Raw genomic sequence first — 26,846 nt, forward strand, 5'->3', positions numbered from 1 at the left:
AAGGTTGTACAGAAAGCATTCCAGTATCATCAGCCTTTAGAGTGTTCGGTTTTTGTTTTTTCCCCTTTATTTGTGTATATCTTGAATATCCCCTCCCCCCACCATTTTGTCAGAGCAGGAGGTGTTATGGCAAGGTTTTTTTACTCTGTTCAAGAGTGCAACTTCAGAGTTGCAATAAGGATCAGTTGGTATCAGTATTCTATTGCACTGTCTCTTTCTTCTTTCTTCAAAGGCCAAGCTAATCTCTCTGTCAACTTGAGTGTCCTAATTTATAACTCAGCACCCTTAGGCTATATTTCTGCCCCCTTCCCAGTAATTGACATGTCAATGAGAATGCAAGAGCAACCCCCGCATGGGTAATGGGGATACTGAGACACGGCTGTTGTTTTCCTTTCAAAGGGATCTCTAACAATGCGCTGAATTGATCCACTGCTGTATGCCTGCTCTTAAGTGCAGTGTCACTCTAGTGGCGAGTCTTTTTAAATTGAAGCCCACTTTTTTGGTAGACCAACATCTAGAGATGTGCTGCTAATAAGGGTATGTGCTATTCCGTGCCCATTATATACTGCAGAATAACAAGCAAACTAAAAATGATCGGCGAGTTTGTTGAATCTTTATGCTAGCTGAACCAAATAATAATGGAAAAGTATAATAAAATAGCTACAGTAGTAACATTCTAAAACTTTTTTCATCTAATCATTTTTATGAAATTGAATACATTGGGCCAGATTTTTAAACATCAGATTATGGCAGACATTTGCCAGTGCCTCAAATACTGGATATGCCTGCACATGGCACGTTACACTTAACTTACATTCAAGTTCATCATTCCAAGATGTGTATGATACAATTGTGACAAGAGAAGTAAAGTTCCAAAGTGCATCCCGAGTATCCCATGATGATTTATTAGCAAACAAGATATTTTAGCCATGGGGAAGATCGAGCCAGTTCAATTGTGTCCCCTTGTTCTTGGTCAATTTGATTCTCACCTCCCTGCAATATGAAAAGGAAAAACAGACACATATTTTTTGTCTCTCTCTTGTATGGTCCTGTAATATGTTTAGCATATGTAATACCCTTTAGGCAAAATAGTTTGGCTTAGGCTACCTATGTACTATGTACTTAGGCTACCTATGTACCTACTTTTTTAGCTTATGCCTCCTACTTTTGAACCTTTGTCCAGTGTAAAAATGGTGCTGCAGAAACTCATAGATTTATGGTTCTCAAAACCTTTTAGGTCACCTAAGGGTATTTCTTTTCCAGGGAGAATTAACTCAACCCCTGTAACCTTACTTCTTAACTTAGATTCTTGAGACACTTGTATCTGTCTGAGTAAAATGGAGTTATTGAGAGTTTTCCCAGGGTATCTAAGTATTTATTGGTTTCAGAGCAGCAGCCATGTTAGTCTGTATTCGTAAAAAGAAAAGGAGTACTTGTGGCACCTTAGAGACTAACCAATTTATTAGAGCATAAGCTTTCGTGAGGTGAAGTGAGCTGTAGCTCATGAAAGCTTATGCTCTAATAAATTTTTTAGTCTCTAAGGTGCCACAAGTCCTCCTTTTCTTTTTAAGTATTTATTATATGTCACCACATGAAAAAAAAAAAGTACAGAGTTCTTGGAGAACAGACCAGTTTTATTTTGTTCTCCACAGGTTCCAATGTTAACATTAATACTACTGAGCCTTTAGAAAGGACTTTCTGCCACATTCTTTCAAAAAAAACCCAAAAAACCAAAAACACAGGGTATTTTGTTTCAAATACCTTTAAAAAATGCACTGAATCAGATGAGTAAAAGCCAAACCACTGGTTAATACTTTTTAAATATATTATTTATTAAATATGTGGTGAGAAGAAATAAAAAAAGAACAAAAAATATATTAAGTAAAACTGGGTGAATTTGGGGCGAAATTAATGTGCAATATTTCCCCAGTTTTTTTCATTACTTCTCATCCCCACAACGTTGCTTTGTCAAGAAGTTTTGGAAGACTGTTCCCCCCCCCCTCGTTTTGTTGAGAGAAGCATTTTTTGTTCAAAAATGTGCACTTGTGAAAACTCACTTTAACTTGCAGATATGTTATAAAAGCAACTTTTCTCTCTCATGGCCAATTGGCATGTGCAATTTACAAAAAGTCATACCTCAGTGGGGGCAAATCAAGCCCAGCAGATACTACACTTCACAAAAATTGTCCCACAACATCGCTGTGGACTAAGCAAATCTCTCTTCTTTCCCCCCCACCCTGGTTGTAGATGGAGAAACTGAGATTTAGTGGCATACTCAAATTCACACTGCACATGAGAGTCAATACCAGATTTAGAAGACAGGTCTCCTGAATGTTAGGTCCTTGACTAATCCACTAGTTTGTAGTTCCCCAAAGGCAGGCGATTTAACCTCTTTGTCCCATTTTCCCCTCTGTTATATGGGGATAATATATTTGCAATAGATATTAAAAATATACAAGAAGTCCACCGCCAAGACGTGGGGATCCAAGAAGATATAACGAACCACAGTCTACAGACCTAGGGCCTCTTTCTCCACTGTGTTAAATTGGTTTTATCCAGTGTAACTTTATTGAAATCAGCGGAGTTACACCATTTAAAACTGGCATAACGAAGTGGAGAATCAGGCCCCTAGTGGGGGGGGGGTGCCACATACCCTATCACTTCACAGCTAATGCCATTCCCCAAAACAATCAATATGTTGCCAGCATAAAAATATCTATAATATCTCTGAAACATTGATGATATATCCAGACTATGAAAAGGGATATATAACATAAGAACCAGTGTCAAAATTTTCAAAAACATGAGCCAAAAATTAGGCTCCTAAATTTGTATTTAGATGCCTACAAATCAGATTTCCAAAAGTGATTTAGGAGCATATTTCCCATTCATTTAAGTGGAACCACTTTTGTGAATGACTGTAAATTCTAGTCTCATATTCTGTTATATTTCATGCTATACTGTACATACTAGAATACTAAACATCAAATTCCAGTAGTCTTAAGATATTAAATTATAATAAAATTGATGTGTTAGGAAACAGTATGCCTCTTAAAATAATGTAGGTGTTTTGTCCTTATTTGATCTGTAAAATTGTGTAAGGGTAGAAGTAGATAATCTCAAACAGTTACGATAAGAATTACAGAAAAACGGGTCATTTTTAATAAAAAGTTCACCTAAAAAGGTATCAGTTGCATTATCTCTGCATGCATTTATTTGCATCTGCCGGAACTATAACCAGGTGTTAGCATCTTCCCACAGAAAGTTCAGATATTTTTCTTTGAATGAAAATGAAAGTTGGAAGTTTGTGAAAGGCATATCCGTGTGGAATTCATAGGATTTCATGTTGTAATGCAGCAAGAAGGCTTGCCAGAAATTGCGTGTTTCAGGGTGATGATGCAAAACTTGACATCTGTTAAATTAACATCTACCTAACATTTTTGCCTTTCAGTCAAATGCATTCAAAAAATTTAAATCTTTTTTAGCTGTCAAAACATTCTGTCACAAGATATTTATTTTTTGTAGAACGGGTTACTTAAGAAAAGCAGCATATGGTTCAGTGAACTGCACCTACACTACAGCTTTAGCTTAGATCTGTACCGCCTACAAACTACTGGAAAATATACATACGGTATGATCACTTTTATTTTAAAATCAACTAAATGTAGCCATACATTTTCTTTGACCTCTGCATCTCTTTTGTAATCTGTTATGCAATCTGTTCTTCTTGGGTGAGAATCCTAGGTATATAGTGCTTTCTGCCTTTTAAATTCTTAATTTTTTGCCTCATAAAAATAAGGCCTGGTCTACACTAGAAAATTAATTTGGTTTAACTAGGTCTCTCAGGGGTGTGAAAAACCCACACCCCAACTGCCATAGTTAAGCTGACCTAACTCCCAGTGTAGACAGCACTATGTCAACAGAAGAATTCTTCTGTCAACCTAGCTATCCCCTCTCAGGGAGGTGGGTTACCTATGCCAATGGAAGAACCCCTCATTTCGGCGGTGCTAGTGTCTAAACTGAAGCACTTAAGCGGTGCATGCAGCTGTGCCACTGTAGCATTTCAAGCGTACACATGCCCTAAGATAGCAATATAAATATTCCCATTATAACATGTCAAATGCTGGAGCTATCCCTGCAGTCATCTCAACTGAAAGCAATCTGAAATTAGTTTCTTTTTAGTTTATTCTGTAGTCATTCATTCCTCTTGCTCATAGAGATAATATTAACAATAAAAAAACGCCAGTAATGACCAAAACAAAGTCTTCAAAGCAATACAAGCATACACAGTATTGTGATGATCCGACTGTTTATCAAAAATGTCATCTCATTCCAGTGACGCACTGTGTGTGTAGCTTTGTGGCACGTTCAGTGCACTTTTAACATAGCCTTTTCAATGGTGGCCTGATCCCTACTCAGACAAAACTAACTCTAACTTCACAGATGATTTTGCCTGAGTAAGGACTGAGAGTGAAAACTTGTCCCCACTGAAGTCAGTGGGACTTTAGCCATTGAATTCAATAGGGTCAGGGTGTCATGCTAAGTGTGGATTCTAGGAACAGTTCTTGAACATCTTGCTTTTCTTAGCTATAGACAAACTAAAATTGCAGTCTGAACTATTTTAATTATTTCTTGGGGATAAATTTATTGAGTATGCATGTTCTTTCTACTCATTTTTTTATTATATAAACTTTGGAAAAAAAAGGAGGGGGAGACTAGACTCGTAGCACATAAGAAGCATGTGTGAATGTGAGATATCCTGCTCTGGGAATAGCCTGTAGCTTTCTAGGCTGGTAGAGATTGTAAATACTGAGGATATGACACACTTTACCTCTGGGAAGACAAGAAAAGTGTCACCCACACCATTGGAGCCCTTCAGAGAAGATCCCTTATTTGCTCATTCACTGAGCTGCTTCAGTTTAGTTTCAAAGTAGGGAAAGCAATATATAAACTTTGCAATAAATCATTACATTTCATTTGCTATAAATGCAAATTTCTCAAGTGCCCCAAAAGGAATTTTTAGGCCTCCATATCAGTGTCATATTTTCAGAGAAACACAACATTTGAAAATTGAGAACATATGGGGACATACACTGTATGGAAGCATTCACTTAAATGTTACGTATCCTAGATTTGTTATGTAACTTTAATAGTTTTAATGTCATCAATATTTTAAAATGTAGCTTGTTTTACAGTGTAGCTAGCTTTGAAATTAGATTTCTCACTATTAATTATACACCTCAATATTAGCCTGGTGTTTAAAAATTAGCAGTTAACAATTTTTAAAAAGCCAATTAAGTATTTATTTGCTTTTCTAACATGTATCTCATGTATCCTGCATATTCTGCAGAACCAATTTTAGAGATGTTTGAGAGAATTAAAAAAATAGTATCTGCTTCTTGTTTCCCTTCTGCTAGTAAAACCAGGTGCCTCAGTTACATGATATGAACTGTACAGGTCTCAGAGGAAGAGAAAAATTAAGGGCACGTCTTCACTGGCAATATTAAAGCGCTGCCGTGGTAGTGCTTTAACATGGTTTGTGTAGTCGCAGCACAGCGCTGGGAGAGAGCTCTCCCAGCACTCTAAAAAACCCACCTCCACAAGGGACGTAGCTACCAGCGCCGGGAGCACGATTCCCAGCGCTGGTGCACTGTCTATACTGGCATGTTACAGCGCTGAAGCTTGCAGCGCTCAAGGACGTGTTTTTTCACACCCCTGAGCGAGAAAGCTGCAGCGCTGTAAAGTGCCAGTGTAGACAAGCCCTAGGACTAATAGATGACATCTTCACTGGTTGTAAATCAGTGTAGCTCTGTTGACTTCAGTGGAGCTCTGTGATTTGTACCTGTTGAGGATTTTGGTCCAAAAAAATGTAAAACACCTCAGGCTAAATTCACAAAGGATCAGCATTACAACACCTATTTTGGGTTGCCTGCTACCTAGTGGAATCCACAGCCCCAAGTTACGCAGTCAGGCTAGCCGTAAAATGCCTGGGGACGGTTAGGTGCCTGAGAATAGCCAATAAGCTGAGCAGGCAGTGGCCTAAACTAGCCAGTAGGAAATGCCAAGGAGGGGGTGTGGCCTCAGCTCCACCCCTCAAAGAAAGCTAAGCACCTTAGTGTGAGTCAGAGGGAGGCACCTTATCTCCATCTGGGATTCAGAGCCATGGAATTAGGTACCTTAGCTCTTTCTGACAAAAAGTGGTGTTAGTGACCACTCCCTAAACTTTAGGCTACTAGTTAGAAATCTGCCTCATGTAGAGGAGGGATTGAATACCCATCTCAGGAGACTCCAACTGTTGGACTCTGGGAGGTTCTGCGGTGAGTCGATCTCAATCTCTCCTGTTGAAGCAGTTCCGCTTTGTATAAATAATTAAATATTCATTGGACCAGAGAGAGAGTGAGACTGACTGTTACAGTCCAGTGCTTAGGTCACTCAGTTGGGATGTGAGAGACTCAAGATCAAATCTCTGTTTAATAACTTACAAAGTGGAATGTCCTCACCATGAGAGATTGAGAAACCCAATGGATAGGGCATTCTCTAGAAATGTGGATTCAAATCCCTGCTATACCTCAGGCAGTGATGAGAACACAGATCTCCCACATCCTCAGTGCGTGCTCTAACCATGCAACTAAAGGTTATAAGTAGGGCAACAGCTCCGCCTCCTCCTCCTCCTGTGTTTGTTGCAGGGTCCAGCTTGTAAGGTGGCCTCTGAGAATGCCTACTGGATCAGGTGAGAAAGGCAAGGGAATGTCTTTTTTGAGGATCCCACTGGGGCTTAGGCATTAGCTTAGGTGCCTGGGTGTCAGGATACAGGTGGCTGTGCACATGTTCAATGGCAGATTTTGAAGTGCCTAAGGGACTTGATCAATGGAAACTTACTGATGTCTGACATCTAAGGCCCATCCAATGCTTGAGGCAAGTACTGTTGTTACTGTTGTGAAGCTGTGAATCTCTCCTTCCCAATGTAATAAAGTTCCTGTTTCTAGTCTTGCAGGGCTAGGGTGACCGGATGAAACAGATAAAATATCGGGACACATGGAGAAAGCAAAAAAAGCGGCCGGAGTTGCCAAAGCAAAAAAAAAAAAAAAAAACCGCCGGAGTGGCCAAAGCCGCAATATCGAGACGCGGGACAAAGAACTAAAAATCGGGACAGTCCCGATTTTATCAGGACGTCTGGTCACCCTATGCAGGGCTAAGAGATACACACTTTTAAAGCCTTGGCATTTTTAGGTATAGAAGACCTGTCACTGGTCTAGAAATGAAACTTGCCTTTTCTCAAGGCAGTTGCGGTGTTGGCCAAAATACCATTTAATGTCTAGTACAGTTTCAAGAATATTTTAGGAACCCCTCTTAGGCATAACTGTATGTATTTTCACTTTTTTTTAGCATCATTTCATAAAAGCAAATTTATGAAGTGGTAAACCATCCTGATCAATAAAAAGAGAATCTTATCAGTGTGCTAATAGTTAAAATGTGATGGAAACTGTAGTCATATCCTTACCATGTTGTAATGCTCCATGACCCGACTCTCATTTCACACTGGTGTAAACTGATTGAAAGAGAGACAGTGCTAATGTACGGTGTAGTCAGACTATTAGACCAGAGGGGTGCTATTCAAATAGGGTAAAAACAATTCTGATATAAAACTGAGTATTTAGGAGCAGAGATACCCATGTTCAGGACAAAGATTTAAAGAAAATATGAAGAGGAAGAAACCAATAAACCGATATAAGGCATTTATGCTTTAAAAAGTACTTCTCTCTTTCTCCCTTCCACCTCTTCCAATCAGTTTTTCACTGCTCTGAGGAGGCAGATGCTCACAGATATTGTGAGCAGAGCGCAAAAAGGTCCTTTCAAGTAATTGTTTTGTGGTTTTGTTCCCAGCGTCTCCTCTTTCAGCTTCCCTGTGAAGTATCATGTCAATGTCTAGCTTCCCTAGTGTATTCATATATCTGGAATAAAACCTTTCTCCAGTGTGGTCAGAGCTGTATCTACTGAGTGGGCACTCTCGTGCGTGTGGCATTAATAATAATTTTAAAAAACCACACTGGAACAAGTGCACACTGTGATTTTTTTAAAGGCACATTAAGTAACAATTTAGCCAAATAATAATGAATAACATCAAAGTTCTGTGCAAGTGTTAACTATTAAAACATCACAATTAAGGCTGTGAGGTAGGTAAGTATCATATCGCTATTTTACAGATGGAGAAACTCAAGCACATAGCACTTAATTGACTTCCTCATCTTCCTACAGTGAATCAGAGATGGGATTAGAACCCAATTTCCTGACACCTAGTTGTGCAATTGGTCAGCTAGAATAGATTGTCTCCTAATGACTAAATGAATGAAAATACTTTTTTTAAACACCATCCTACTGAATTTTGAGAGCTCAGCTTTCAGTGCTGGTCTCTGGTTTTGTTGATACAGTTTTGTATCTGCAAATTACTGCACCTATATTTTTGCATGCAAAAATTAATTGTGAGCTCAAAAATTAGTAGTAAAGACATCTACCTCTTTCTGTCCACAAATTAAATTACAAAATCAAAACGTTTTCTGGAAAATGAGAAACTGAGTTAATGCCCAGTCGCAAATCAGATCCCCAAATGACAGAGAAACATAGTCCATATTTGCTTATTGTCATGCGACTATACAAAGTGTTGTTTCTGTGCATGACTCTGCTGTGTGCATAGTCATTAAGAAGGAGCTGTGCATACTGATATATTTGACTTCTAAGGAAGATATCCTGTCTATACATTACAATTGTTGCTGCTTTGTTTTGGGTTCTGGACAGTACTTGAGGTAGATGCAACCTCTCTACTACTGAGTGATTGTTTGATGAGGGAGTAGATAGCATCTGTCACGTGAAAGCACAGACTGGAAAGATTAAATTAAGTCAGGGCTTTCTCATTCCCGTCATCCTCAACGGGCAGTTCTTACATACTACCCAGAATAATAAATCCCTCTCTGGCATAGTCATGTTCCAGTGTGTCACTGAATGAGCAAACAGAGCAGACTCAGAAATTGCAGTCAGGGACTACGTATGTATAACTACAATATTTTTAGAATCTGGAAGATTGCCCACACTCTTGCTTTCTGCAATATACATACAACAGAAGAATATGGAAGACTTTGTTGAAGTTATAACTCAAGTTTATTGTTAGACAAGGGAATTAGTTGAGATAGAGCCCCAATAAATGTTCAAAGTCTGGGACATTTAGTCAAGATATTGGAAGAGCTCCTTGTGGTCAAACTGTGAAAGCACAGATGACTCAAACAAGGATCTTGTTACATTTTCTTGTTTGTATGTTGTTCTAGTACATTTGTACAGATTATTTGTTTCTGTCTCCCTCTGTTGTTCAGGCTCTGAGACATTTTTCCTTTTCATCTGCTTCAAGCCCAGAAGAATTAAACCAATCAGCGAGCAGGAAAATTAGATTGTAATGAGATATTTAATTTTTACTGGTTAGTTGATTTAATTTGAAGCTTTCAATTCTGATTGGCTTTGAGTCAAATATAGAATAAATTCCAGTTTTGTCTTCAACAATGATCAATTGAAGTCAGTATAATCCCAGATATTTGATTCTCTATTCTAAAGGAAGGGGGAAAGAAAGAAACCCCATGATCTATTGGTTTTGTTTAAATGGATTTAATTTCTTGTATTCCAACATGTTTTGCCATTTTGCAGCAAACTGTACAACTGTGAACCCATTGCTCTCTGCCATAAGGTTGTGTTAATTTTTCTTTTTGTGCAGTAGCAGAGCTCACAATCTATACCTGACACTTGAAGGAAAAAAACTGTCTGTTTCTTCAGGCATCTTGCAGTGTTGTCATGCTGATGACTGAGGCTACTGGATTACCATTAGTGTTGGCCCTTTGGCATCTATTTTTGATCATTTAGCCTTGCTGAGTTCTTCTGGTTTTCCATGTGCCATCAAGGCAACAATGGCTATCCAGATGATCTTGCTGTTTTCTATCTTTTCTGGAGCTCTTTCTCAGTTCACACGTTGCCAATTTCTGGTTTACATCAAAAGATTGCTCTCCTCTCTAGCCTTAGAAGGCGCATCCTGTGAGTCAAACTGCATTCCATAACTTTTTGGATCCTGCTTCTGTATGCCCTATATCACTTTTGCTGTCCCCCAAGATGAAATTTGCATTCCTTTAACTCAGAGTAGAATGAAATATTGGCTAGCCCAGGGGTGGGCAAACTATGGCCCGCGAGCTCCTGCCAGGGAGCGGGTCCAGGGCTTGCCCCGCACCGGTGCTTCAGCCAGGGACTGGCTTCACATGGCTCCTGGAAGCAGTGGCATGTCCCGCTTCTGGCTCGTATGCGTAGGAGCAGCCAGGGTGCTCTGCACATTGCCTCCTCTGCAAGTGTCGCCCTCGCAGCTCCCATTGGCAAGGAACCATGGCCAATGGGAGCTGCAGGGGCAGCGCCGGTGGATGAGGCAGCACACTAAACCGCCTGGCTGAGCCTCTGCATAGGAGCCGGAGAGGGGACATGCCACTGCTTCTGGGAGCTGCTTGAGGTAAGCGCTGCCTGGAGCCTACACCCCTGACCCCCTCCTGCACCCCAACTCCTTGCCCAAGCCCTGATCCCCCTCCCACCCTCCAAATCCCTTAGTCCCAGCCTGGAGCACCCTCCTGCACCCCTGATCCCCAGCCCCAACCCAGAGCCCATACCCCCAGCCGGAGCCCTCACCTCCCCCATCACGCAGTCCAAACTCCTGCCCCAGCCCAGAGCCCCCTGCCGCACCCCAAGCCCCAATTTCGTGAGCATTCATGGCCTGCCATACAATTTCCATACCCAGATGTGGCCCTTGGGCCACAAAGTTTGCCCACTCCTGGGCTATCCTATCATCTGAGGAGCCCACCATACTATTTGCTCCTTCGTCACATGACCAATTATTTTATTTGTTGTTGCTATGAAAAATAGGTTGGTGTTTGAAATCTTGGCCTTTAATTTGGTATATAGGGCAGCCTATTATGCAGTCGAGTACTCCAATTTCTTTCCTAGAGCTGTATGAAAGTGGTGGCTCTTAATAAAATTTCACTCTAAAGGCAATCACTCTCCAGTGCTTAAGTCCCGCATCCCACCTGACCCCTCCCTTCCTGCCCTGCTCCCCTGCAAACTGAGGTATTTTTTTGGTGGGAAAGGGAGCAGCAACAGCGGGGCTGAGGGAGAAGATGACCCTATTTGAGAAGCTCTGGACCCCCGACCCCGTTTCTGGACCCCCGACTCAGAGAGACAGCCCCAGGCAGGGAATATGGGAGCCAGTAGCTTTTCTGGGTGGAGTGGGGAGAGGACACAGCCAGCAGGGTAAGTCACTTTACCTTTCATCAATGGCAGGGGAAGGAAGTGTAGTGGGCTCTGAGCTGTTCACAGGCTGGCAGGCTTCACTTCTGTACTCACCAAGCCTGGACATTCTGGCTTCCCCCTACCCTCATGGACAACTCTGTGTCCTCCTGGGCAACTGGGATTCTGCTCTGTGCTCCCTATAGGGATGAGGGGAGAGAGGAGCGGCAGGGACCTCTTTGGAGGCAGCAGCAATGGAGACCTGCAGAGTGGCAGGGCCTAACCTAAATTAATAATATTGGGGGAAAGGAGGTGTCATAAATATAAAGGGAAGGGTAAACCCCTTTGAAATCCCTCCTGGCCAGGGGAAAGCTCCTCTCACCTGTAAAGGGTTAAGAAGCTAAAGGTAACCTCGCTGGCACCTGACCAAAATGACCAATGAGGAGACAAGATACTTTCAAAAGCTGGGAGGAGGGAGAGAAACAAAGGGTCTGTGTCTGTCTGTAGTCGTCTTGGCCAGGGACAGAACAGGAATGGAGTCTTAGAACTTTTAGTAAGTAATCTAGCTAGGTATGTGTTAGATTATGATTTCTTTAAATGGCTGAGAAAAGAATTGTGCTGAATAGAATAACTATTTCTGTCTGTGTATCTTTTTTGTAACTTAAGGTTTTGCCTAGAGGGGTTCTCTATGTTTTGGAATCTAATTACCCTGTAAGATATCTACCATCCTGATTTTACAGGGGGGATTTCTTTATTTCTATTTACTTCTATTTTTTATTAAAAGTCTTCTTGTAAAACACTGAATGTTTTTTCATTGTTTTCAGATCCAAGGGTTTGGGTCTGTGGTCACCTATGCAAATTGGTGAGGCTTTTTACCAAACCTTGTCCAGGAAGTGGGGTGCAAGGTTTTGGGAAGTATTTTGGGGGGAAGGACGCGTCCAAACAGCTCTTCCCCAGTAACCAGTATTAGTTTGGTGGTGGTAGCGGCCAGTCCAAGGTGTAATATTTTGTACCTTGGGGAAGTTTTGACCTAAGCTGGTAAAGATAAGCTTAGGAGGTTTTTCATGCAGGTCCCCACATCTGTACCCTAGAGTTCAGAGTGGGGGAGGAACCGTGACAGGAGGGGGCTAAATGTAGTTGGCCTATTGAACTGCATAGGGTACTTCATTGTATTGGTACCACCAGATGGATTGGGAACGCGGGGCAGGTGCTAACTGAATGGCATTAGTAGCAGGGTGGTGTAAAGTGTGTGGGTGTGTATGTGGGAGGACTGATTCAATTGCACTGCTACCAGCTGGGTTGGGAATGGGGTGGAGAGATGGAGCTGACTTAACTGTATAATGGGGAGTGGGAGATGCAAAATAAATTGTAAATAGGAACCTGGGCAAGGGCCCCCCTCTCCATGCCCCAAAATTGACTGCAAAAAATATTTATTTTATTCACATAGTGTAGAAACATCCTTAAGAATCATTTTTATAATTACAAAGTCCACATTTGTTATCTATAAACTGTGAACTAAAATCTGTAAAGTAGTATGCAATGCTGATCAAAGAATGGGTGTCCAGTTTTTTGGTTATTTGTCATCCATTTTGATGGCTTGGGTCACATATTGGCAGCAGGTCTGACTGCTGAGATACGGTTAGAGTGGAGCAGCCTCGGTGGTAACAGAAGATAGAAAATATTCGGAGTCATAAGAAAACGCATAATTTCCAGTCTGATCCTACAGCCAAAAACAGATGTTGCAGAATAATGTGTGGGTTGAAGAGTGCACAGCCATTAGTGAAGACTTGTTCCCAACCCCCTTCCTCCTTAATGTTTATTACAGCCCCAGATTTCTGATACGATCTTAGCATAACTAAATAAGTGACAATATAATTTGCTGTTCTTATGTCCACAATTTTAATTTTGAGATTTACTGGATTAGAAATGGAGGACTTTATTTCATCTCTCATATAACCTTTACTTGCTTTGTGTTGTATAGACATACCTAGCATCAAGAAACCAGTCACTGGAATTTCATAAAGTCTGAAGAAAACAGAATGCTAACAGATCCTGAGTGCAGTTTGGAGGGGCTTTAACACACCTTTACACAATCCACAGGATATTTTTAAGGAAGGGAGATGATGTGTTTCTGATGCCAGAGCAACCATTCGTTTCCAGTAGTAACACTGGGCAATTGTGGCAGTTGGGGATCACCTGGGTATAAGAGAGCATTGGCCACTCCTCCCTTCCTCTGACCACACCCTGTATGCCAGTACCTCGGAGATGGTGGCATAAGAGCTGAAACCACTGGAACATTCCCTTAGACTGGACAAGTCCTTTAGTATGCAGATAAGGGGGCTTTGGGAAAACTTTGTGGAACCAGCATGGTGCAAAACTGCTCTAATGTAGCTGAGAATCAGGCTGTTTCCACCCCCTCACCCCCGTCTAGTTTAGTGGTTACAATTTTTGGGAAGGGATTGATTCTCTTTCTTTTCTTTTCTTTCTGAATTTGGTCTAAATTATTTTAGGGTAGTGTATGTGTATATAAATATGCACACATGCATAGGTATGTGTCATAAAGTTAAATGGCCCTCAATCTGCACTGAACGAGTTTGAGACAATAGCTCTATACACCAAGTAAAGTGTTAATTTCTGTGCAGTACCTATGGTTCTACTGGTAAAATTAAGGAGTTGAGGATTGTATTATGCTTTATTCCTACTGTGAACAGAATTAAGCAGACACCAATTTACACCTCATTGTTAAGAGTAGCTGATTTTTCCAAAAGTGAGACCACTTTGTATATCCTTTGTAATTAAGCCAAAGGAGGAAAAAATTACTTTTTTTCCCCTTCACTGCAAATCAGGAAGCAAATATTTAATGTTGAATGAGTTCAAATGCTAAAACATACATCAGTTCTGAGGGGGAGAGGGGGACACAAAACAAAGCTTGATTCTATCTTCTACTGCACTGGAATATTAGTCATTCCAGTTTCCATGAAATGTTTTGTTTCACAAAACAGAATAACAACTGACTAATTGATACTGTGTGTGTGTGTGTGTGTGTGTGTGTGTGTCAGGGAGGGAGGGACTTTCAGAGGTTGGAATTTCAGTTTCATTTGGCCTGAATAGCCCGTATTGGTAAATGACAAATTGCACTGCACTACAGTAGGCCATCATGACCCAGCCCTGCAAACCCTTATTCACAGGAGGAGACCCACTGATTTCAGAGAGACTCCTTGTATGAGTAAACACTATTAAGTGAGTAAATGTTAGCAGGATAGGCCCTCAGTATCCTGACCTTTTTAAATATGTCACCCAGCCACTTGTATCCTATTTAAATTAGTTTGGAAACTTTTTGTGGTAGAGGATTGAGTTTTACTATGCATCTCTATGGCACTTTTCAATATAGGGCTCCGATCCTAAGGGGGTCTCTATCTAGTTGCTGCTGTAATACAAATAATAAATAATAGTGACAATAATAATATTTATGAATATTTCAGACACTTAAAAATAAGAAATATAGCACTAACTTAAACATGACAGATTGACCATTCTAGTAACTTACATCTTATCCACTGTCATAAATATAAAGGGAAGGGTAAACCCCTTTGAAATCCCTCCTGGCCAGGGGAAAGCTCCTCTCACCTGTAAAGGGTTAAGAAGCTAAAGGTAACCTCGCTGGCACCTGACCAAAATGACCAATGAGGAGACAAGATACTTTCAAAAGCTGGGAGGAGGGAGAGAAACAAAGGGTCTGTGTCTGTCTGTAGTCGTCTTGGCCAGGGACAGAACAGGAATGGAGTCTTAGAACTTTTAGTAAGTAATCTAGCTAGGTATGTGTTAGATTATGATTTCTTTAAATGGCTGAGAAAAGAATTGTGCTGAATAGAATAACTATTTCTGTCTGTGTATCTTTTTTGTAACTTAAGGTTTTGCCTAGAGGGGTTCTCTATGTTTTGGAATCTAATTACCCTGTAAGATATCTACCATCCTGATTTTACAGGGGGGGATTTCTTTATTTCTATTTACTTCTATTTTTTATTAAAAGTCTTCTTGTAAAACACTGAATGCTTTTTCATTGTTCTCAGATCCAAGGGTTTGGGTCTGTGGTCACCTATGCAAATTGGTGAGGCTTTTTATCCAACATTTCCCAGGAAAGGGGGGGTGCAAGTGTTGGGAGGATTGTTCATTGTTCTTAAGATCCAAGGGTCTGGGTCTGTAGTCACCTAGGCAAATTAGTGAGGCTTTTTACCAAACCTTGTCCAGGAAGTGGGGTGCAAGGTTTTGGGAAGTATTTTGGGGGGAAGGATGCGTCCAAACAGCTCTTCCCCAGTAACCAGTATTAGTTTGGTGGTGGTAGCGGCCAGTCCAAGGATAACGGATGTAATATTTTGTACCTTGGGGAAGTTTTGACCTAAGCTGGTAAAGATAAGCTTAGGAGGTTTTTCATGCAGGTCCCCACATCTGTACCCTAGAGTTCAGAGTGGGGGAGGAACCGTGACATCCACAAAACAGGTATAATATAAGCTCTCCATTTGACCACATCAACATACTTCAGTGTCTAGGGAAGAAAAGATAGAACAGCCTGTGTTTGTTCAGGCCCCAATTCAGCAAGATTTCTGACATTATGAACATGAGTAAACCTACTGAATTCAGTGGTGCTTAAAGTCATGTGCGTAAAATTAAGCACATACTTAATACTTTGCTGAATCTGGGCCTCAGTTCTCGGCTTCTCTATCCAGACTAGTAACTGGGTGTTGTCACTTTCATTTAGATGATGTAACATGAACACCTGTCCACTAGGAAAAAAAACCCATTTTGTGTTAACAGCAAGTGGTCTGTCCAGGGTGTCCTCAGGTCCTTACTTTCAAGGTTAAAATTGAACTTGTGACTTAAAGATGAAAGCGTCTATCCTGATGTGAATTCCCTGAACTATTCTTCCTCCTTGCCCTTTATGTGCTTAGAAATTTTTGATGTCATCTTCCTGTGCTTTAAATGTCAGCAGATGTTGGAAATAGTGCAGTAGTCCTCCCTCATTGCTCTTTAAATACTTTTCATGCTGAGTAAACAAGCCTAAAACAAAGGTCTTTTTAGTGCATAGCAGAACATTTAACGTAACAGATTAGGCCCTGAAAATAAACAAATATTGTGACTTGAGAGTATTTTTGTGAGAATTAGATAAAACCATCATGGGGAGCACTTTAATTTAATTTATGGCATTGCATGATTTATCATATTTTGCCCCATAAGCATTCTTCAACTGATCACTTTTCATTAATGATCCACAAAGATGATAAAATCCATAGGAAGCTGGGACAGCCGACACTGGGCAGTACAATATAATGAATAAAAGAGGAACAACAGAACACATAGCTGTTAAGACCAGTGACTTAAACATTCATGTTACTTTGGATTCACGTATCTATTTCCTCTGGCAAAAAAAATAAATAAAATCAGAGTTAGAGTAGCATCATATTGCATAGCTTTTTTTTATTACTCCAAGCCAAATCCCTGCATCCTTTACTCATGTGAGTCATCCTCTTTGTCAATGGTACAGCTCACATAAGTAAGGGTTGGAAGCTCAAGCCTTTATTCAGCCTGTTTCTTTAAACAGGTGTAAGATTTCCATTCCGGAGCTGAACCTGCTCCCACTGAAGTCGGTGCCCTCATATTAACTTCAAGAAGAAGGACAGGGCACTTAATCAGTTTTTAAATTAGTTTTACTACTTTTATTTTTATGTTTAAAAATGACTAAAACTAAAATCAGGAAGATGGAATTCATAGGAGAAGGAAAATATGGAGTCTATCCAGCAGGTTGAGAGAATTTTTTTTTCTTTCTGCAAGATTAGGTTTCTTAAATGTCATGAACTTGGTGTTGCACATTAAGACAAGCACTTCCCAGGATATACATATATATATTTGTTGTAACTCTGTCATATTATATACAGTGTAGTTCATATCTCTTCCTGGCAGCTTCCAGAGTTTTTTAAGATATTCAGCATCTGCAATTGCACTGTTTTATCCCAGATTTCACAAATAACAGTCAGATTATTGTAAAAGAGAGCTTGCTGATAAGTAAGGTTTTGAATTGCTTCTTGATTGTTATAGGAAAGTATGTCAGCAAATGGCAACTACTGTAGCAAACTGGTTTGAAAAAATATTTAAACTAAAATCTGTAACACTGAATTTCTTTTCTTAGGAATACGTCAGAATTTGTGTTTATTATAAAGCTTATGCTCTGATGCCTCCAAATTTGCAGTGCTGGAAAACATTCAGAAAAAATACCAAATAGTTCACCAATGCCTGTATCCAACTGAGTGGAAGTGATAGCATATGCTTAGTCATCAAATTTAAGTGGAGCCAAGTCCCTTTCCTCCATACAGGAAAATAAATATTTGAAGAAGCAATAACTTTTTCTGATATAATGTTATTGTGTGTCTAATTTTAGACATCATTGGTTATTTCCATGGACTTTTATGAGGAAACATACTTAAGAAGTCATGTCTTTTTTTTTTTTTATCTTAACTAGTTGTTTCATGGCTGCAGAGCATAAAATGTTAACCAACTAGAGTGTGCAAATAGCCTTTTTTAATTTTGATTGATTGAATCAACTTTAATGTTATAATCCTCCACTCAGTTACAAACTGTTACAAAATATACAACATATTTTCCCCCTCTTGCAGTAGTCTTACAAAAATACAAACGTGCAATGGAAGATGAACACTTTGACCACAAATGAATTTTGGAAAAGTTGTTCCCCCTCACTTTTTTATGAGCTTGTGTAGTTTACCAAATACGTGGTCTACAGGATAGGTCTATATAAATCTTAATTTTGCATCTTTGATGACCTCCCAGTTAACTCAAGTATTATCTCATAGTTGATGTGATGCCATCAGAGACCTTAGATATGTATGAATAGCTTTAGGATCCAATCATGGAAAGCTCTTAGTGCCCTCAATTCCCAAGAGCTCACAGGCCCAAGCTCTAATGCAGTACTTTACTTGTGAATTATTCTCACTTTTTCTTTGTAATATGCAGTATATATCTTTCCCATATGGCAAAGATCAAGATAAAAAGGATGCTACACTATGGCTATATCAGGACTCCTCTGTGGAAGTATAGCTACCTGTTCATGGGCCTGAGCCACAAAGACCAAACTTTCCCAAAGCTCAGGGCTGCTCTATTTCAGGCTTCTGGTTTAGGCCTATCATGGATATAGTGCCAAGTAGCAAAAATCTGATCTTGATTCAAATGCAAATTTCCCCAAAGTTCCAGGCACCAGCCAGGGATTAGATATCAGTTGTTTTTGGGCACATATTGTCCTCACCATTAAAATGTTGACAATATTGCATTAGACAGCAATTTACATGCCAGATATTCCCAAAACTATGGTAAAGTCAATTACTTTAAGAAGTAAGTGTTAATGTTTTAATGGTGATTGTTCTGTCATATGCACATGTTGTCTGTTCCATAAAGGCCTTTTCATTGACTTCAGTGGGCTTTGGATCAGGCCCTAAATTGAATAGAAGATATGCACAGAACTGCACTCTTTTTTTTTTTTTTAAATCACAAATGGACTTTTAACTTCATCCTCTAGCTCTACATTGAACGGTTAATAAGAATATAAGAACTTTTTCAGTGGCATATGGGGGAACTAAGGTAACCAGAGTGGGAAGTAAATTAATGGTATGTCTACATTGCAATTAAAAACTCGTGGCTGGCCTGTGCCAGCTGACTCAGGCTTGTGGGGCTTCGGCTAAGGGGCTATTTGATTGCAGTGCAGGCATTTGGACTTGGTCTGGAGTCTGGAGAGTTCCAGAGCTCAGGTTGCAGCCCAAGCCCAAACATCTTCACTGCAATTAAACAGCCTCTTAGCCTGAGCCCACGAGGCTTAGTCAGCTGGCCTAACTGCAATGTAGACATCCCCTAAAAGGCTGTGCTTCTGTACTTAATTTTTTCTTTCTTTCCTTTGCATGATAATTCACCATGGCTCTTTTATTGCTATTTGTTGCTTAGGAGGACATAAATAAATTGTTCAAATTTGCTTATTAATTGCACATTGTAAATAAAGCTACAATTTTTGGGCCAAATGCAGGCCCTGGGGACTTTTAACTTGGACACGCACATTCAGTCATACTGCAAAGGCAGTGTCATAAATATAAAGGGAAGGGTAAACCCCTTTGAAATCCCTCCTGGCCAGGGGAAAGCTCCTCTCACCTGTAAAGGGTTAAGAAGCTAAAGGTAACCTCGCTGGCACCTGACCAAAATGACCAATGAGGAGACAAGATACTTTCAAAAGCTGGGAAGAGGGAGAGAAACAAAGGGTCTGTGTGTCTGTCTATATGCTGGTTTCTGCCAGGGATAGACCAGGAATGGAGTCTTAGAACTTTTAGTAAGTAATCTAGCTAGGTATGTGTTAGATTATGATTTCTTTAAATGGCTGAGAAAAGAATTGTGCTGAACAGAATAACTATTTCTGTCTGTGTATCTTTTTTGTAACTTAAGGTTTTGCCTAGAGGGGTTCTCTATGTTTTTGAATCTAATTACCCTGTAAGATATCTACCATCCTGATTTTACAGGGGGGATTTCTTTATTTCTATTTACTTCTATTTTTATTAAAAGTCTTCTTGTAAGAAAACTGAATGCTTTTTCATTGTTCTCAGATCCAAGGGTTTGGGTCTGTGGTCACCTATGCAAATTGGTGAGGCTTTTTATCCAACATTTCCCAGGAAAGGGGGGGTGCAAGTGTTGGGAGGATTGTTCATTGTTCTTAAGATCCAAGGGTCTGGGTCTGTAGTCACCTAGGCAAATTGGTGAGGCTTTTTACCAAACCTTGTCCAGGAAGTGGGGTGCAAGGTTTTGGGAAGTATTTTGGGGGGAAAGACGCATCCAAACAGCTCTTCCCCAGTAACCAGTATTAGTTTGGTGGTGGTAGCGGCCAATCCAAGGACAACGGGTGGAATATTTTGTACCTTGGGGAAGTTTTGACCTAAGCTGGTAAAGATAAGCTTAAGAGGTTTTTCATGCAGGTCCCCTCATCTGTACCCTAGAGTTCAGAGTGGGGGAGGAACCTTGACAGGCAGTGTTAATATGGGCCTGTATTCAGACTATCTTTTCACACATTTCCACTCTCCTTTCCCTTCCAGGGCTTAAAAATATGCTGCACAAAACATGAGGCATCCTACCCAGGAGCCTGCTCTGGTCTCAGAGTCCGCCCCTGGTTACTGCACGTTTGTTCATATCAGTGGACACTGAAGTTCCTCGGTGTAGGGGAATTAAAAGTGAAAAGTCCAAGTTGCAACCCACAATACTTTTCTAATGCGTGGTGTTTAAGGCATGAACCTATGTACAGCCTGAGGATTGAATCAGGCCCAAAAGTATGCCATCAAATGCTGTATGTGTGCACTATCTTTACTGCTGTGTATCAGTTCCAGCTTGTATACTGCGATGTGTCAACATTCTACTTAAATCATAATACATTGTCGTGATACTTCATATGCTGGGCAGCACTGGAAGTACATTTTGCCCAGAAAATCATTCAGTAGCAGTAAAATGGTGAAGCTGCGGTAACTGGGAGAAGATGTGGGTGAATGCCAGGGATGTTAATGCCAGTAAATCTTCCTTTACTCATGGGAAATTAAATGTTTTGTGAGCCTAAAGCCCCCCATGGTTCAAGTAAGTTTAAGTTTGCAAATCACAGCATCAGCACTTACTTGTTGACTGTTGAAATCCTAGAATAGGAGCAAACAAGGAGAAAGACTGGATTTGCTAAGATAGTAGAGAGAAAAGGAAGTGGGAGGTCTTCCTCTTTGACTTATAATTGGCTTTGCTAAGGTAGTGCTCAGAGATAGCTTTGATTAGCTGTTTTCCCTAGAGCTAAGAAAACTTCTACAAGACTCAGGCTAGAAATCAGATATTTACATCTCCATGCAAAATGTCAGTACTAGTAAATTTTTCTCTGCAATAGTTATTCTAATGTGGTATTGGATGATTTCTGTATGCTACTGTAATAATGGTTGAGAGTTTTTAACTAGAAACACATTTAAGAAACATAAAAAAACTTTTGCATTTGTGTTACTCTAAATATGTAGCCTGTCATAAACCTCTTGGGCCAATTTCTACTTGCCTTGCTTAGGGGAACAGTCTAACTGCATAGTCAAAACTTCCAGGAGTTGGTCCTTTCAGCAGTGCTGGACTGATACTGTCAAGCAGCCAGATCAGAACCTTTGGAAAAGGCCCTGATTTGGCAAGGTACTTAAACACATGCCTAGCTCTAAGCATGTGAATAGCCCGATTGACTTCACATGCTCGAAGTTAAGCACATACTTGTTTAAGTCTCTTGCTGAATTTGGACCTAAGAGGTTTGTGAGTGAAGAGTTAATGGGTAAATAAAGCCAGGAATATTTTCTTCTGATATTTTTTTTTTAAAAATATCTCCCATTTAGTGCAACCTGGTGTATTCCAAGATCCATACAAAATGCTCATTCTGATCTAAGGATAAAAGCCTTCCTTGACAGGGACAAGGTATCTCTCATATCGTGGCACCAATATGGATACAACAGCAATAACAAACTGGGTCAGTTTATTAACATAGCAGTAGAGTTTTGAGAGAAGTGAAAGTGGGAAATAAACACCCCAGGCAGAGAATCTCTCCCTCCTTAACATTCTTCATTTCTAACATAGATTAGAGATCTGAGAGAGATTAGTCTGTATCGGTGCCTTTAGACTGTGAGCTCTTTTGATAAGAACTTAGTTATTTTCTGTCACGATTTACAGAAAATCATGTACAGTACCACGTACAGTTATGACCCTCCTCTTTTTCTCCTCCTCCTTTCCTTGAAGTAGATCTACTCAGCCAGTCCCACACTCAGCTACAGCCACCTACGCATCAACTCACCAAAGCCACTCTTCCCTGCAAGTTTACCCCCCCACACACCAGTACAGTCAGTCACTCATCCATAACACACACACACAAATACTCCCACAGCCTCTTACCCAGTTGCATCTTCCAGCAGATGTGGGGAATTGATGCTAGAAAAGGAGTCACTCCTGGGGCCAGAGAGGGAAACAAAAAAAGTACCAAGAAGCATGAAGAGCAGCCATTTCCTAGATAGCTTCCCTACAATCTTATAGAACACAGGGAAATGTTTCTGGTAGGCCACCAGAGGGAGCACCAATGTGCTGGGTTGGGCTAGGCTCACAGGCCTAGATTCAGGAAGAGAAGTCAACAGAATTGCCCTGCACGCCATATAATATACATGTTTTTGCCCACAGTGCATTCCATATGCTGGAGTTGCAAATATGGGATGGTAGCTGTTCAAGAGGCAGTGGAGTGAATCTGTCTTCATTATCTCTCTATTTTAGGTACCTGGTATTGCCAAACTCTAGCATTAAACACCATTAGATTGACTTACAAAGCATGGGAGAGTTAAAAATAAATTTGGAGTCTCTATCTTGCAAGTTTGCGAACCACTAGAGTTCATGTTTTCAACCTTTCCTCTTCAATCTTTGGGGCCAGGAACTGTATTATTATTAAATCTGAGATTCTCATGTAGTCATTGGACTCCAGGAGCTAGAGCTGTAAGAGAAACACCAAACTTTGTAAAACTCACACTGAAATCATGAGATTGGTCAACACTGGGTATTTATATGGCTCCTATCAGCATTGCTTATTAGCCCCTCATATACATCAATTAATTCATCTGCATAACCCCTTCTGTGGGGTCAAGAAATAATTTAGATGGAGAAGCTGAAGTCTGGGGAGACTAAGGGCCAGATTTTCACAGGTATTTGTCCACTAAACTCCCATTGAAATCAATTGCATTTAGGCCCCTAATACCTTTAAATATCTGGCTCTATGTGATAAACCCAAGGTTACACAAAAGTCTGTTACATAGCTGGGAACTGGACCCAGATATCCTAAATCCCTGTCCATTGGCCCCATCCTCCCTATTCTCAATAGAATTAGGATGCTTACTAAACGCTGAGTGAGACACAGGGAGGCAGCTGTAGCAGGGACAGGATTTGTTTACTTTTCCATTGCCCCCTCAATCCTGCCTCTCTGTGCAACAGTATAGTTCTCCTATGACCTAATATCCACTCTGCATGCAGGGAACATGTCCACTGGCCAGTTGACTAGTTGCCCATCGGCCCGATTTGGTCCTGTCCTTATGTTGAAGAAGGCATAAATGAAGTACATCAAATAAGAGGCTCTAACAATATGTTTAAAAGGGTATTAAAAGCCCATACTACATGAAATCTAATCCTACTTTATATGAGAATGTTGCTCATGGACTTCTAATTAGAAGAAAAGTTAATAATCAAATCTGAAATTAAAAATTGATCCCTAATCATATTTCCAAGTTCTAAACCTGATCTAATGTCTGATTGATTTGTTTGATACCATTAGTCCTAGATCAGATTCCCTCCGCTCCTACCACCTTCTAACTTGATGTAAAAATAACAACAGCGTGAATGGAGAGAAAATATCTGTAATACCTGCTCTTTGACACACAAGTTCAGCAGTGCTAATATTTTTTTTTTGTTACTGTGTAAAACTCAATTATCAACATTAAGTATTTATTCTTGTGTTTACCAATGGTAGTTTGTCAGCTGTTATAAGCAGAGTTCCATCTGCCAGTTAAACTATATTGTAAATTGTTGTAGAAATTAGCAACTCACATTTTTTGTCTGTCCAAATGAATATGTGAACTAATTTGCACATAATGCATCCCTGGAAGAAGAAGAAAAAAATCACAGGTATATTGCACAACCGTATGCCAGTCAGGCAAAAAACCAGGCACACATTGTGATTATCTCAGTTTTCAAACCAGGAAGAGACAAGAATGTGTAGCTAAATGAGAGAGGCAGTATGTCATGCTCACTGAGATAAAAACAGAAGCTGCCAGACACTTTGGCTTTATTCTGAGAATCTTTGCTTGAAAACTCCCCAATTTTTTCTTTATGCTTATTCTCCCTCATATTCTCTCTCTCTCATTGCTTTCTCATTCTCTCTCTTATTGTTCTCTTTTCCTGCCTTTGATGCACATACGTTGTCACATTTCATTGACTCTCCCCTCTTCTCTGTTCTTACACTCACGCCTAGTGGTGCTTTAGCCAGAGCTTGCAGCCTCTCAGGCGAGTTTTAGTCATGTGTGAAGCTCAGTTTGATCGAGCGCTCCTTTTCTGCCTTTTCACTCTTGCAAAAGATTAAAAGGTGGCGTCACATCGCTCCCCTGCTCCTTCTTGCAGGAGGGACTTAAAAGGGACAACACAAACTAATCACTTTCAATAAGCATTTTCTTGCAAAAAAAGGGACTTAGCTGTGCAATTTGAGGCTGGTGGTGAGGACTGGGAAGGCTAGAGATGCTTCATACTGCTAACAAGGGAAGGAAGCCTTCAACTGAGGCAGGTAAGAAGTGTCTGAATCTGAGTGTTTTACAGAGTGGCTTAGTCAAATCGGTAGATTTTCATCATTTTGTAACTGAGGAAAGCATCTGCAGCAAAGAGCAGCAGGGATCTTGTATCGGCTTCCTTTCGTTCAAGATGCAAAGTACCTGTAATAATTGTGATGTATTGGAACATGCTGTAAATTCAATTGCAAATGGATTTGTGTAGAAGCTGCATTTACACTGAATGTTTGTCCTTCTGTTTTATTTCAGTGCATGGGAGACTGGAAATAGAAAATGCAGCTTTTATGCAAGCAGGACTTTGCATAAGGCTGAATTCAGTGTTTTAAGGGGGAATCTCAATGTGCTGTTCAGTGTCTAATTCCAGCTCTTAGTCTTTCAATCTTGCAGGCACCTGAAATTCTGCAATTTGTTTCTAACAACTGAACACACACAATTAATTATAATTATTTGAGGTTTAGAGTAAAATCTAGAGAGGAGTTTGTTGCGGTGATAGTGATTTGTTTGCCTGACGTTTCGTCAGAAGAATAGCTATGCCCCTTTAGACATATTGTAAAACCTAGTTCATGTTTATGTTCTGTTAATAGAGATTAAGTACCGTCCTGAATGAAATATGGAACTAAAACTCATAAACTGCACCCGTGTTTAGTAAAGCAATCCCCAAATTAGAATGATGAATTTGTCAATTGTCAAATGGAGTTAACTCTGGAAGTGCTGTTCACAAGTACACCTGGATTACTGTAAAGGGGTTTCCGTATAACAGTTATTGAGATGGACTAATTATAGTCAAAAGGTCTGAACTTTAAGCTGTGTGTCTGAAATAAAATTATAAACCTTAGTGTCCCTAGTTTTCAGAAACATGCCTTAGGTTGCATAACTAGTGTGATGGTTGAAAGGGATTTAAAGACAAAAAGTAATTTCACAATTAAATTATGTAAAAATAGGAATATATATGTTACCTAAGCTTTCTCCATTTATGATGACTAAAATGTTTAGCTATTGGGATCTTTGTTTCAGTTCCTCATTAATTTTTTGGAATCCTATGCTCCTGCATTTTATAATCATTGTCAGTGTGCATGACCTAAGACTTTTTTGAATAAGAGGGATAGTATTCTATAAACCGCAGGATTATTCTTTTTCTCTCCATGGTAATGCAAAGATTCCATTAACCTCTCTTGATAGTCAGATCTTTATTAGTGATTTAAAAAAAGCAAACAGCATGTAATTGTCAGGATTACCTATGTGTAAAAGTATATTAGTAAATTAAACTGCCACTGGAAAGAGAGATATAAAAAGATAACTTTATAAGTTACTGTGAAGTAAACCGTATTTGACAGCTAGATTGTAGCATTGTTGACCTATAAATAGGCACAATGCAGAAGGAAATTAATAAATTTGATAGACAAGTTATTTGTCTTTATGCAAGTTTACACTAATGCTATAATACACGGGTGCCCATCACCATATATTTTGTAAAAATCAGCGGTGACGCTTTGGGCGTACATTCACATAACTGATTTTACAAGATAGGCAGCAACAAGCCACCATGTATCTATGAATGGGATCGAATCCCCAGGGAGTTCTAGTCTCCCTTTCATCAACGTACAGGGATTCATATGCATTATTTCCTTAACTTCAGTGGGAGATATCCATGCAAATTGCCCCATATTTGAAGGTGTGCACTAGACCCCGTAGCACATTGTAGGAAACTCCAAATGAGGCAAAATATCAAAAACTTTCTTAGGGATTTGTCAGGAATATTCCTTGATTCACATGTGAAATTTTATTCAACTTAATGTAGTTTAAAACTTTGCAAGGGCCACGACCATAGCAGTATCTTTTTTCCAAAAATTTCACTTAAATTCTTTCAACTAAAGCTACTTCTCACTTCAAACCTGTATAACTGCATGTCCGATCAACCTCTGCTATGCTTATAATTTCTAAGTTAAAAAGGAGGGGAGTGATTTTTTTTGTATCTCAAACTTGAAAGAATCTGACTATTCCTTATGTAGTGTTTTAAAAGGATGCCTTCATGCTGTCTTAATGATGTTAATAACATAAAAGCTAAGCCTTGATAATAGGTTAACTTTACATATCATTTAGTCAGTTATTATACATCCTTATGAGACAGCAGATCTGAGAGGTCAAAGGCTTGGTGCA

The 26,846-nt window shown here is 39.9% G+C and overlaps 1 protein-coding gene across 5 annotated transcripts in view; it reads left to right on the plus strand.

Annotated features, from left to right (window-relative positions):
* TENM2 (teneurin transmembrane protein 2) overlaps window positions 1–26,846 on the plus strand; it is a 1,082,146-nt gene that overhangs the window by 486,136 nt on the left and 569,164 nt on the right. Inside the window, exon 1 of one of the 5 annotated variants that reach the window (XM_073355934.1) lies at window positions 24,378–24,688. The exons of 3 other annotated variants lie outside the window; for them this stretch is intronic. In XM_073355934.1, coding sequence (XP_073212035.1) covers window positions 24,643–24,688 — 46 coding nt within the window. In that variant the 5' untranslated portion in view covers window positions 24,378–24,642. Of the gene's footprint in view, window positions 1–24,377; window positions 24,689–26,846 lie in introns of those variants that run through there. One more of the 5 variants, XM_073355935.2, reaches the window with a different exon arrangement.

Source organism: Lepidochelys kempii, chromosome 8, assembly GCF_965140285.1.
Source record: "Lepidochelys kempii isolate rLepKem1 chromosome 8, rLepKem1.hap1, whole genome shotgun sequence".
Taxonomy (NCBI): domain Eukaryota; kingdom Metazoa; phylum Chordata; order Testudines; family Cheloniidae; genus Lepidochelys; species Lepidochelys kempii.